The sequence below is a fragment of the Gymnodraco acuticeps genome, unplaced genomic scaffold, assembly GCF_902827175.1.
Source record: "Gymnodraco acuticeps unplaced genomic scaffold, fGymAcu1.1, whole genome shotgun sequence".
Lineage (NCBI taxonomy): Eukaryota > Metazoa > Chordata > Actinopteri > Perciformes > Bathydraconidae > Gymnodraco > Gymnodraco acuticeps.
The window spans coordinates 209,953-223,015 of NW_022990459.1; the positions used below are offsets into that span (position 1 = coordinate 209,953).

Sequence of the window (13,063 nt, forward strand, 5' to 3'; positions counted from 1 at the left end):
AATCTTTCAGAGGTTTTATTATGGCAGGTTGGCGTGCGATGGTTTTATAAATGGAAAAAGGTATTGAGTTGTTTAACTTGGAGCAGAACTGCACAGAGCGTATGTGACACATTGTGATGTCTCATCGGTCCCTCTGTGCAGGAGCAGTGAGGCTGAAAATATGTCTGAGGGCTGAGGGGGAAACATATGCAGCTGATAAGCTTGAGTTGAAACAACTGGCTGTTCATCTGGAGGTGATCACGAAATATCCCTACCAGGAAAGACACTTCCCGCTTCTGACAAGATTCAGCTCTAATGAAGCCGCCTCAAACGCAACCCCCCAAATAAAGGAATAAAGAAATCAAATAGGAAATGCCACATTTATTTTTGTCTCTGGCAGCAGCTTACGTGTTGTGTCTGCATAACAGAATGACATTGTAATGATTCAAAGGCTCTTAGTCTATGCACACTACATGGTCTCAGGATAGGGAATGAGGATAGAGTATACTCCTAATACATGTTGTAGCATTACTGCAGTTGTCCCTTTGGACCCACAAAACATCTGCACACATGAATAACAAATGAAACAATCATGACTAATGAAGATAAAACAAAGAATAATATTTGGAAATGCTGCCACCTAGTGAACATGTCCTGGTGATCATTACGAATATTTACACAGAGAGGCAATAACTGTCCCCCTGAAGAGGAAAGGCTTTGTTTATTATGTTATTAAGGTAAAAGAGAAGAAATCCATGTAATGTTTTATTGCTAATTATATCACGCTTTAAGGGCTATGTTTTGGAGCAAAATGTCTTTTAGGTGTAATGATTCCTGTTGATTGGATGATAATAAAGAACATTTGGGTAAATCACAAGCTATCCAGCGGTATGTAGAGTCATTAAAATGAGCCTCACGTTTACTAGCTGCAACATTAAAGTGACATAAATATAATATTGATATAAAGTGATATAGTTAATAAATACATAAATGCATCACTAATTTCCCAATTTGGAATGAATAAAGTATATATAAATATCTATCTAATCATCACCTCACAACCTACCGCTACAATAAAGATCTATCCATCTATAGTATATTTTGGTGATAATACTATAAGATTTAAATATAATTTCTTTAATAAAGATAAAGCTTTATGTAAGAGCATAGTTTCAGATGGAGAACTAAGACAGCAGTTCTGCCGACTGCCACTTGGTGCTGCTCTCTAAACATGTATTAAAGTGCTGAGGGTTAAAACTAAAGGGATTCAATATTACAGAGTCAATTTTCATGAAGTATATTGATCAGTTAAATCCTAATTTCTCTTGTTAAATCTATACCATGGAGATGGAGATAAAGAGAATCAATGCGGTCATGGAGTCTTTTTTTCGAGACAATTAAGGTGTACTTTACGCCAGAAGCAGATAACTATAAGATCCAAAGATAAGAATCATTACAGTCTGGGTCTGGAGTCAAATAATAACTTGGAGCAGAGGGGCTGAAAGTGTGGGAGTGCCTAAATGAAACTGTCAGTCAATACTGAGAACAAAATCTGAAGCTTTCCCTTTTTTTTGTGCCAATACCTGGTTTCTTCACCCTCTGTCAAGTAGTGCCCAGAAACGTCCCAAATCTCATCAGCATCTGTATGTCAATAACTTCTCCTGAGTCAGCGTAAATAGCTTTGGGCATCAAATGAATACTGACATGAGAAAAAAGATCCTGTAAATAAAGAAGATCCGTGATCATCTTTTACATTTTCAGACATTAAATGTTTGTGGAAACACGCAGGAAGTGAAAAGCATTGGGAGAGCAACATTTCCAAGGCTGGATAAAAGCTTGCATTGAACCAAAATGTTAGCAAATGTAAAACCAATCGACTCAAGGAGGGAAAACAGCACAAACCAGATATATGTTTTCTATCCACTCCAAGATGAGTGAACTGCACGAAAGCCAATTAAGGCAAGTACCTATTTCAAGAAGAAGTGAGGAAATGGGTGGCAAACATTCATCAAACATTGAACAGTTTGCTCAAATGAGCAATCAGGGGTATTGAAGCAAACTGACTCTTAAGTACAATCTGTGGCCTTTCATCAAAAGAACCGCGCAATCTTTTCTAGACAGTGAGACGCAACTAATGCCATTTAAAGTCAAACATGTACAGTCTGCTTGAAGTTGTCAAACTAATGTGCTGCTGCATATAGTTTCATTTAGCTAATCCTAAGTAGGCTAAAGGTCAGAATCATCGGAAAAAAGTCACACTGGGTCCAGAACAACACCCAGACTATTTACTAGTATTTAGGTTCTTTCTTTTGTCTCGTTTTTAGACTAACCACTGCATGTCCATGTGCCCATTGAGACTGCAGGCATGTGGCAGTTTATTATAGCTCGCTGGGACACATTTGATTAATGAGGCCACGCTGTGGTGTGCGCAAATACATGGAGCACAGATGCTTTGCTGGTTTTATTTAATTTCCACATAATGAACAAATAAGTAGGATCAAACATAATGCATTATGGTTACAATCAGAGCTGAGAATGTACGAGCTGGGAGGAGAAATACAATTGGAAAAAAGCAAAAGAACATAAATCAGTGATTCATAGTCGTACACTTTCCCAACTGTGTCCTGTATTTTAATCAGAAATGTGTAATAGAAACAAAACGCCAAAAAAAAGATGGAAATAAATCAAGTTATCTAGTAGAAAGTAGATTAACTTTACATAAAGGAGACATATTTTGACATTTTCTTGAATGGCTTGTCTCTGCTTAAACCTTTAGAGAAGGAACGGTCTGAAGTTAAATTGACAGCTATTCGATGATTCGTTGGTACAAAAGCGTAAAGTGCATTAAATAATTGAGTTTGAAAGTTATTTGTTATCAGAAATACAAAAAATATCATATCTTAAAGGTCTCCTATCAGGCAAGTTTGTTTGTGTCCCCGTTGTGTCAGGAAACTCACAAAGTGTCAGAAAACAAAACCTCTCTCTTTTCCTCCGTACACAAATCTCTAAAAACGAGGGTACAATGGAGCTGATCCAGATTTGCGTCCGATATGACGTAATATCTGAAATGTGGGCTGGCTTTACACCCACGGCCCTATCAGAAACGTCACTATCAGAAACAAAGCACAACATTTTTTGGAAGTAATATGGTCTTTGTTTACATTAGCAAGCATCACTAACACTCATAGCTAACCTGTACTGGAGAGAATATGTGTAAAAAAGCAGGAAATAAAAAAAGGAACTCACTTTGTGATAAACCCGCAAGAGAAAAAGCATTTGAGCTCCATACTGTTTCAGAAATAATCCTTGAAGTGGTTTGGAACCTAATATGGCATTTAATCACGGCAGAGAGGAGACCTCACTGCTTGCCTTGCCGTGCTCAAACGGGGGCGGGGCCAGCATCAGCCGAATTTAAAGTTACAGTCACAGAATCAGCGCTTCTCTAACAGGGCTGAACTAGAGGGATATGAGGGATGTCTAAAATGCATGATCTGTTTGGTATTTTGAGCAAAACACATCATAGACATGTTTTTTAATATATTTTTATATATCTGAGACCCATAATATAGGCCTAAAAATAGCATAATAGGAGACCTTTAAGGTCCACCCACTAGTGTTTTCAATAACTAGTGGATGGAACTTTTTTGGTTGATTTCTTGTATTCTATAACAATCAGTATACTGGATCGATAACTTCTTGGAAAAAGCTTCAGACAGGAACTGCAGTGTAACACATACAATAAATCAGTGACCATAAGCAAGTGAATGCCCATAAAAACATCTTAAAATAATAAATCTTGTGATCCTCCCTCAAGAGGATTTGAGGTCTTTTTGCAGGGCTCTGAACAGCTGCACCGCTGCGTCTGTCCATGCCTCCTTCTGCTGCTGGCTGCTCGCTGCAGCCAGCGTCTGGGTGGTGTACACCAGCGTCAGCACCGTCCTCTCGAAGTCCTGCCAGCTCAAAGGCTGGCGGCGCCGGCCAAGCTCCACTGTCAGGCGGCGGATGTCTGAGAGCGACTTGGGCAGGACGTCTTCACAGATGACCTCCAGCTTCTCCACGCTCCTCAGGGAGGCCAGCTCCTCATCTGGGATCAGCATGTGGTGTTCTCCATCTTGGATCTGCATTCCAGCCAGCAGGATCTGCGGGCCAAAGGTTCACCAATGAAAGAAGAAGTCTATCTATAAGTACATTTTTATTGTCCTTTTTGTGATTAGAACTGACGACAGCATTCAACTTAAAAAACATTCCTTTCATCAATGTCAGGAAAACTTTGGGTACACACAGTTCTCTCCACATGATTAGCAGAACAGCAATTTTTAGCAAAGGAAGATTGACTACAAATGTTGGACTGGGACAGATCTTTTGCACATTCCCAGTATAATTAAAGTGGCTTCCAGTATTAAAGCCGAGTCATTAACCATTTCAGCGCCTCTGAACACAAAGGGTCTGAACTGACCTCAAAAAGCAGGTCCACATCCTCCGCCGATCGCAGGAACGTGGGGTTGATGAGCGAATACGTCCCGCGCTTTATCCTATATGCAGATGGATACAGAGCTAGGACCCAGAAGTACAGGAAATTAGATTAGAGGATCTCTCCTGTTTTCACGAAATTAGGCAGCACATTATCCGATGTGTCATGCTTGTGGATGGGCCAGAGGTTGAGAAAACACAGATACGTTACTGCTCAAATATTATGCAGGTGGGAAGGAATCTGGCTCCAGCTGGGCAGAGGGTAATAGGTCTTTCACCAGAGCCACAGATGCTCCTATATTTACAAGTGGCAGTGGCCAGTGCACCCAGAGGTGAGATACCCCCGCTCACAGAGGGGCAGGTGTAGCTGACCTCAATTGGTCAGATTTCAGAGTGTCAGTTCAGAAATGTAGCAGATCAGGGACCGCGTTATTGGTGGTGTTCCAGATAGGGCGGGAAAGAAAGACCTATCTCTCAGCTAGTGGAACAGTTGCCACATCTTTATGATACAAAATCTATATTTGACTGAATGTGATAACAATTGCCAATTCCACATGCTATGACACATTTGATCAATAGGTAGGAAGTAAATAAGTATATTTACTCAAGTATTTTGTTTTATTTTTTTCCTATGTTTCACATTTTTTCAATTAAGCTACAACCAACAGGCAGTTAGCTTAGCTTAACACAAATACTTGAAATGGGTAAACAGCCACATTAGCTTCTAGGTCAATTGAGTGCAGCTGAACAAGGTGAAAAAAACAACAGTGGCACAATGTTTATGCATTTGTTGGGCGCAGTTATTTTTGGAAGGAAAACCCCTATAGTGAGTTTATCTTTTAGCATTTTGGCTACTCAGAAAGCTAATTCCTAATGAAATCAGAAAGGCTATCTGTGTCCAAGAAAGGATTTAAGAACTTGCCTGATCTCTCACCACCATAATCACAGTCTCATTTCTGCTTAACCACTCTGTGTGATGTTGTGCAGATATTCCCACTGGTAATGAAAAGTCTTTGGGAGTTCAAGTCAAGTCTTGAATATAAAAGCAGAGGTCACACAAGGATCCACATTTTCCCCTTGCATACTGTTTATACGACTATTGCTGCCCTGACTCTTAAAATATGTTCATATTACAATGCCATCCATTGTGTGAGAGTCCAAGAGCGATTGGATGATAGACACTGCTTCAGCAGAGTGAAGTGAAAAGTAAAGTTGACTAGAGCTAAAAGGGGATTCACAGAAAAACTAAGTAATTTAAACCTCTTTTGACATCTCACTCTCTTTTTCCACTGCTCGCATATGCTGCTGCCATCCAGTTATTGGCTCAGCGTGTAAGCCATCACACAGATCACACACATAGATCTTAATGAGGTATACAGCATGAACGCTGAGCTCCATCTGAATTCAGATACAATACACCTCATGTCAGCGGAATCCACGGTGTGCTCTCTCGCCAATTCTGGAGTAACGATCGGCCCCGCTGCCCGCAGCCTCCTCGTCCAGATACAGTTAGGCTTCATAGCATCTGTGAGGCCAGCCAAAGCAACATGCACTGGCTCATCTCCCCATGTACCTGCTTCCTGCCTGGGCGACTGACAGGCTCAGCTCCGGCTTTGCTTTCACAACCAAGCCATCATGAATTTCAGAATGTAAAAGAAAATATGCAGCCCTATGTTACATTGTTAGAATAATAAAACCCACTTACATGGTGTTATTGTCAGCATATTATCTTAACCGTTCACCCTCTCAAACTTGCCCCAACCAAAAAAGGCCATTGTTGTGATTATAGAAATACTTAAGTCAAGAGTTCAACGTCCAAACTATTTTCTCCATCATCTGAAACTAATCTGTAAATCCTTTACCTAAAATTGAATAGTTGGTCATTTTGGGAGATACTGTACTTCTGTATTCCTTATTGCAAGACTAACCTAACTTAACACCACTCAATGGTTAAAATCTAGCTAGAGCTAGCTTAGCATAGAAGAGTGGAAACTGGGGGACAGCTAGCCTGAATGCTGTACAAAGTAACACATCCATCAACTCCAAATATAACTCATCAGTACAGTAAAAAGGTAAAACTAATATGTTGCCATCTAAGGAACTCCTAAGGACTTTTTTAATGCCAGGTGTACTGCTTCTAATCCTCACAATAACAATAAGACTGAAATAATTGCAATTTTCTCTTTTGTTACTTACCGACAGTCATACAAAGTGTTTTCCCTTGTTCAATATATAATATAATATTATATAATATATTATAATATCATCAAGGAACTTATATTGACGCTCATAAAAGCAATGTGTTTAATTTATTGCTTCAAAACGAAATGCTAAGCTAAGCTAAGCATCTATGGCTCTAGCTTTATTTGTACTGTAGATCAGTGGCGGTTCTAGAACATTTTACATGGGGTGGCAAAGGGGGGGCAAGAGGTCATGCCAGGGTGGCATGGGAGGGCGGACAGTACGTGGTATTTTACACTGTATATAACCTATTTATTGTTAATTCATGCCCTAACACAAGTGTTCTTAATGCACAAGAGAAAAAAGGTGTTCAGACAAACAATCGGGTGCCCTTTGAGTCCCCCAAGCTTACTTCAACCATTTTAAATGAAAGTAAACTACAAAATGTATTTTAAAGCAATTCATTAATGGAACAGGTTGTTTTGCATTACAAAAAATGTGTTGTCTTAGTATTAGACAGACATATTTGCATGTGCTCACTAAGCATTATTACATATTAATTTAATATTAAACAAATCAAAATGGCCAATTATTCCAAAATGTTGCTGCTAATATAATCACATGCTTGTCAACTTTAACTGATCAAAAATACATTCTGAAAAAATACTTGAATTATCTATGAAATTGCAATATTGACACACGTCCCTCAGTTTGTTTCAACCCTGTCACGCCATACCATTTACCCTCCTATTAAAATAATGGATCAGTCCATGTGTGATCTGCATGGAGGGAATTACATCACAAAAGTCTTCTGAAGAAAAGATGGCAAAGAAAGGCAAGTGTCAGTTTCTTCTCTTATTTCAGTTTTTGTATTTTCAGATTAAGATTGACAAGCTCAACATTTCAACTCTGTTATATGAATTAATAATAGTAAATAATTGTTTATTACAAAATAAACAATAGTTTTGCAAAATATTACAATGTTGTAATGTCCTTGACTTCCATGTGGTGCCATATCTTAGCTAAACAAGGTCTCATGGCTACTTTTTGTCAAAAATGTCAACCCTGTTACATTTTTTCAAGTACATTCCTAGTAATTATTTATATTTTGTGCCTGAGGTGGGAAATGTAAGTAGTCCACTACCAGATGTTATGACCAAACATTTTGGTTTCATTTTTCAAAGATATAAAGACCCAAAAGGCACCCGATTCAGAGAATACTCTAATTCTGCATACTGTAAGTACTTAGTTATAATTAAGTACACAAATGACATCACCGCCATCTCTTCAGAGAGCTAAAGGTGACCTGTGCAGCAACACATTTCAATCAATAATTGTCAATACTAAGAGCTGCTAGATTGTGCTGCTGTAATGAATATGTAAGGAGAATAAGAACATACCATGTGGTCCAGCTGGAGTTTCATCTGCCTCCTGATCCCTGCCTCTGGCCCTCTTTCTGACACTTCATCTTTATTCCTCACATATATTTCTTCTTCTTCACTAATGTCTTCATCTCCTCCTCTTCCTCCTGCTCTGACCCTCCTGGTCTCTTCATCTCCTCCTCTTCCTCCTGCTCTGACCCTCCTGGTCTCTTCAGTGAAATCTCTTTTCCTTTTCCTCTTTCTGTTCGTCCTGATCACTTCTCAGATATGTCTTTTTGTTGTTGTTGTTGAATCACTCCTATACTCTGGCCTGCAAGAGTCTACTTGTGAAAAGCACTGGCACAAATGCTTGTATAACTTTACACGTTAGGGCCATGTAGCCTAGCTAATATGTAGCATATCATAAATATAACATCAGAAAGTATTGATCAAACGCACACAGGCAGCTGTGTTTGGATCCAGTTTTTACGGTAAAGGATGTATCCTGGTTTCATTGATCTGGCCTCATGGCTGTGATGTGTAGTTTACGTGGATTTAATAGTAGGCTACCGCATAGTTTAGCAAAGTGATCGATCTCCCAGCTAACGCTGTCTGCGTAGTATTTTGTAACGTAACGCCCCAAACAGCGCCCGTCTGTTAAACGCTATCGATTCAAACGGCAGCGTTGTATTGATATTTAGTTTCAAGCTCTCGTCCTTAGTAAAAACAAAACTAGTGGAAGGGGAAATGCTCCCAGGTGATCCATAGGTGCTGGGACAGCTCGCTCCCTCTCTGTAGCGGTGTGAGCTGCGGTCTGTGTGAACCCCGCTCTGCAGTTTAATGCAGGGCCGTAGCTGCGTTTTTAACGGGCCTAAAATGATATTTAAAATGATTCACTTTTAACTAATGTAATGCTTGTTTCGTTGCTTGAGAAGCTTGTGGAAATAGTGTAGGTTTGTTTTAGTACAGTTTTAGGGAAACAAAAGTTAGGGGGGCAGCTGGGGGGGCAAGGCTCTACAGTGGGGGGGCAGCTGCCCCCCCTTGCCCCCCGTAGATCCGCCCCTGCTGTAGATATATGTACTGTAGTGGTATCGTTCTTAGCATCTAACTCTGATCTAAAACTATTTATTGTGCGACAAAAGCTTTGCTGTAAACTCTACATACGTTTCAGGAACTTCTCAACAATGGATATTCACAATCAGCCTTCAAAAACTTTTGGAGTGTAATTGTAGAAGATAAAACCCTCCATAAATTGTTCTAATACCCCAAACGGCACTAAGGATTTTTTTCTAGATCCAACACTGACATGAAGCTATGAAAACATTGCAACTAGCAGGTGAAAATTACCACTGCTCATTGAGTAAGTGACTCCCAAATGCACGATCAGCAGCGCTGAAGGAATGCCTGTGCAGTCATAATAGATACTGAAGAGACACTTTAGCTGCATCGAGGCATTGTCAAGGTAAACAAAACAGCACAAAGAGAAAGTGTGCTCATCACAACAAGGGTTATGTTGATAAAAGATTGCGTAGGTGGTTTGAATTAATGTTATATAATAATAATAATAATAATGTTAATAAAATGTTATTGCTTGTTAAAGCTCACATGGTTGGAGCAGCACTGATGCAGACGCAGAAACAGACCACAACATTCATGCAAGGAAGTTAAAAAGAAAATGTGATGTTGTTCATTTGTAGGAGCTAGTAGGAGAGCAGGTACATGACTCAAATGTACACACAATAGCAACAGGCAGCTAAAAGTAACGTTTTCTGTGTAAATGGTCAAAAACAATGTTTACCAAGTTATCGAAATCAGTTCATTCCAGTTATTGTAAATATTAAGCCAGTTAAAAGATTTGTTAGTATTTAATATTCAGTTTTTAACGTGCCACTGCAGCGGAAAAAATGATTTTTCTAGCTGCCTTTTTTGAGTGTCAAATAAAGGTGTCTCTTCTTACTACATCTTTGCTTTTCATGTTGCTCATTCTGAGTCTGTTCTTCCCTCATGCCTCCCCTCCCTCCTGCAGAGCTCCAAACAATCTGCATTTGGACGGGCAGGCTTCCCCCAATGTCATTATGCACAGGCAGGGAACTTGTAATCTCCCGTTAACTGCTTGCAAGGAGATGAGGGAACAACAAAGATCCATTAATTAGCAGGGCTAAATGGTATTCCTGGCTGGAGGGATGTCTTGATGAGAGAGAGAGAGGCAAACAAAAACAAAAACATTATGGATGTCTGGATCCCTCTGGCTTAGGGTAACAGGGGTGAAAAGGACACGGGAGGGAATGAAAGTCTTAGCCGCAATGGCCCATCTTCTGCTTAGTATTTAAATTCACTTCCAAATCATATTAAAATCCAAACAAACTGCATTTTTCTAGCAGCTCAGATGCAAACTCTAACATTTACAGTGTAAACAGAGACTTCCCCATAAATATTCCCACTGTGAGACACTTCTTCTACAAGCTAAGCAAGTCAAGTAGCGCAAGGAAAGACGAGATAGGATCTGAAACTTCGGATATTAAATTAGTTGGAAGACTGATGATGATTAGACACACTGGGATTTATTAGTCTGTATTAAAAAATGTTACATAGTTGATTAAGTTCTACTCAGTGAAAAAAGTCAAGATAAAGTTGACAATCTTTCTATTTCACAATTAAAAGTTTCAAATGAATAGGATTTTTGTTTATGAAAGATATAAATGTTGTTTTGACTGAGTTTTAATATGCCAAAAATATATAAGCAATGGCTAGTCAATACCTTCTGTGTAATCTAATGGATGAAATTCATTCTAATGTGTAATGGATGTGTAAAAGGCAAATGTTTGCTTCAAAAAGGTGATATGTCAATGTTGTGTTTGCAGCTTTCTCTGCTCCCCTCAGGTGGCCAAACAAATATTACATTGTCATGAATAAAAACAACAATTCCCCAACTTTTCTTGCAATAATTCCTGGCAGAGGGCAGAAAGGTCTTTAAAAACGATTTTAGTTAAAGTATCACTCAAATCCTGTCTGTTCTGAAGCTGTTTTTCAGCATCATGCAAGGAAGGAGGACCAAGGATGTTATAGTATGCAAGTTTGGAGAAGTGAGTGGATCCAGTAACAACAGGCCAGTCACTTTTCATTGGAAAATCAAGTGTTGATGTCTTGCATGTCACAATGTTCCCAATATCTCCGGAAGAAAAACACATTATTTCACAGAATCACAAACACAAAAGCAAAACAAGATTGAACTGTCAAGCATGTTTGTTTCCAAAAGCTAATACTATTTGAAATGAGGAAGCAAATCACAATCGTAGTGATAGGGAGATAAAAGAGACACCTACTTTTCCTGTGATGCTGAGAGGCTGCCAGGTGCATGGCCAGGTTAAGAATGATGAGTAGAGCCCACCACTGCGTCATGTTGATCCTCCTCACACACACGACGATGGTGGACAATGCTGTGACTGTTGAGTTTCAACATTTCACAGGACTTTCATATGCAGGATCATTCCTTCATTCAGTGCATTCATTTGTTGCCACCTCCCTCCCTACTTCCATCCCCTCTCACTCTCTCTTTTTGTATTCTGAGTGTGTTTTCGTCTCAGGCCTGGCCGTCTGGGCTCTCATCTGGAAATCATCAGGAGTTGGACATCGCCTTGTGCCCTTTTGGCTGGACTTTTCTCACGGGAACTGGCCGAGTGCTTGACTGGCTCTGGTTCAATTACTGTGTGACTCTTCACTGGACTAGATTGATGTGTAGCTGACTGACTTGCCGATTAATTGACTGAATATATTGGCATCCCATGAGCCAGAACAAGAAACTGCTGCTAATCTTAGAAAGTGCTCTAGCTGCGTGATCAAGCAACCTTATTAGCTTAATGGGTATTTCTGGCTTGTTTCAATTTGGGTTATTTCCACTGTTTCGGCAATCGATTCTAATATATATTTAACACGCAAAGTTAACTATACTAATATCGGAGGAAAACAGAAACCAAGTGATTTTGAATAAACCAAAAGCGCCAGATGATGTCCTTTTTTATTTGGGATGGAACATAGAGCATCAGAAATGTCAGTACAAATCTCATTGCACATGGAAACTGCGAGCCAAACACTTGCTAAGTTGCCTACATTTGTTGCAAACGGTTACTGTTTGGTAATGACTTTAGTTACATTGGTGTTTAGCTTGAGTTGTACATGGTGACACCATCAATTGAAAAGTTACATTTGTTTTATACTTTGGATTATGGCCAAATACACAAATTATTTCATATTAGACTCAGTTTGATTTGTGAATTAGCTAATGTTAGCATGCTAACACCAAAACGATGGTCAACCGGGTATTAGCATTATAGCAGCATTATAACTGCTAAACATCACCATGTTAGCATTGCCCTTTAGATCATGTTAGCAAAATGATATGAGCAGTTAGCCCAAAGCTTAGCATGGCTTTTGACCTTTAGCCAAAAGCTGTACATAAGTAACTGTTTTAGAATTTCTAGCAATATTGGCGTAGTGAACAATGTTATCATCCAAGTGGTAATATAGTTTTTCCTTTAATGTATCCTGTCAAAAATGGAAATCATCTTTCTCTCTTTATATATTTTGGCTTGGATTCCAGGTTAATTAACTTGTATTCTGTCCTGATATAAAAGGCTTGTTTGATCGTACGTAGCATGCAGCAACTCTACGACGATGGAACCCAGACGGAGACATACTGCGTGTCGACAATCAACATCAACAACGACATGAGGAGCATTTAGAGCATCTTGATTCAAGGCTGTCAAGACTCTTTCCCCGTCTTTATACTCTCTCCTGCACCGCCTCTCCTGTTCTTTGTTGTCACAGAATGTGTGCAATCATCACACAGTCCTCATGCCAAAGCACATAAAAGAATGTGAAGGTGCGCTGGATTTCAGAAGGTTTGCTTTCTTGGCTCAACCTCTAAGAATGCATCTGCTAGAATAAAATAAACATACTGTTTCAGTAATGTCCTCGCGTCAAAGCACTTATACCCAATCGGTGGATTAGAGAGTGACGATTAATTATTCAAAAGAGGCAGCGGATATAAAACTGAAATGTCTATTCAGACTATG

The 13,063-nt window shown here is 39.4% G+C and overlaps 1 protein-coding gene across 1 annotated transcript; it reads right to left on the minus strand.

The window, feature by feature from the left end:
* Nucleotides 1–2,609: 2,609 nt before the first annotated feature.
* Nucleotides 2,610–8,066, minus strand: LOC117552542 (protein FAM180A-like). The gene is made up of 3 exons (XM_034226110.1): nt 8,031–8,066; nt 4,436–4,533; nt 2,610–4,118 (listed from the first exon to the last, which is right to left on the minus strand). Exon 3 carries the CDS (start codon nt 4,101–4,103, stop codon nt 3,789–3,791), a length of 315 nt encoding a protein of 104 aa, XP_034082001.1. The 5' UTR covers nt 4,104–4,118; nt 4,436–4,533; nt 8,031–8,066; the 3' UTR covers nt 2,610–3,788.
* Nucleotides 8,067–13,063: the final 4,997 nt, after the last annotated feature.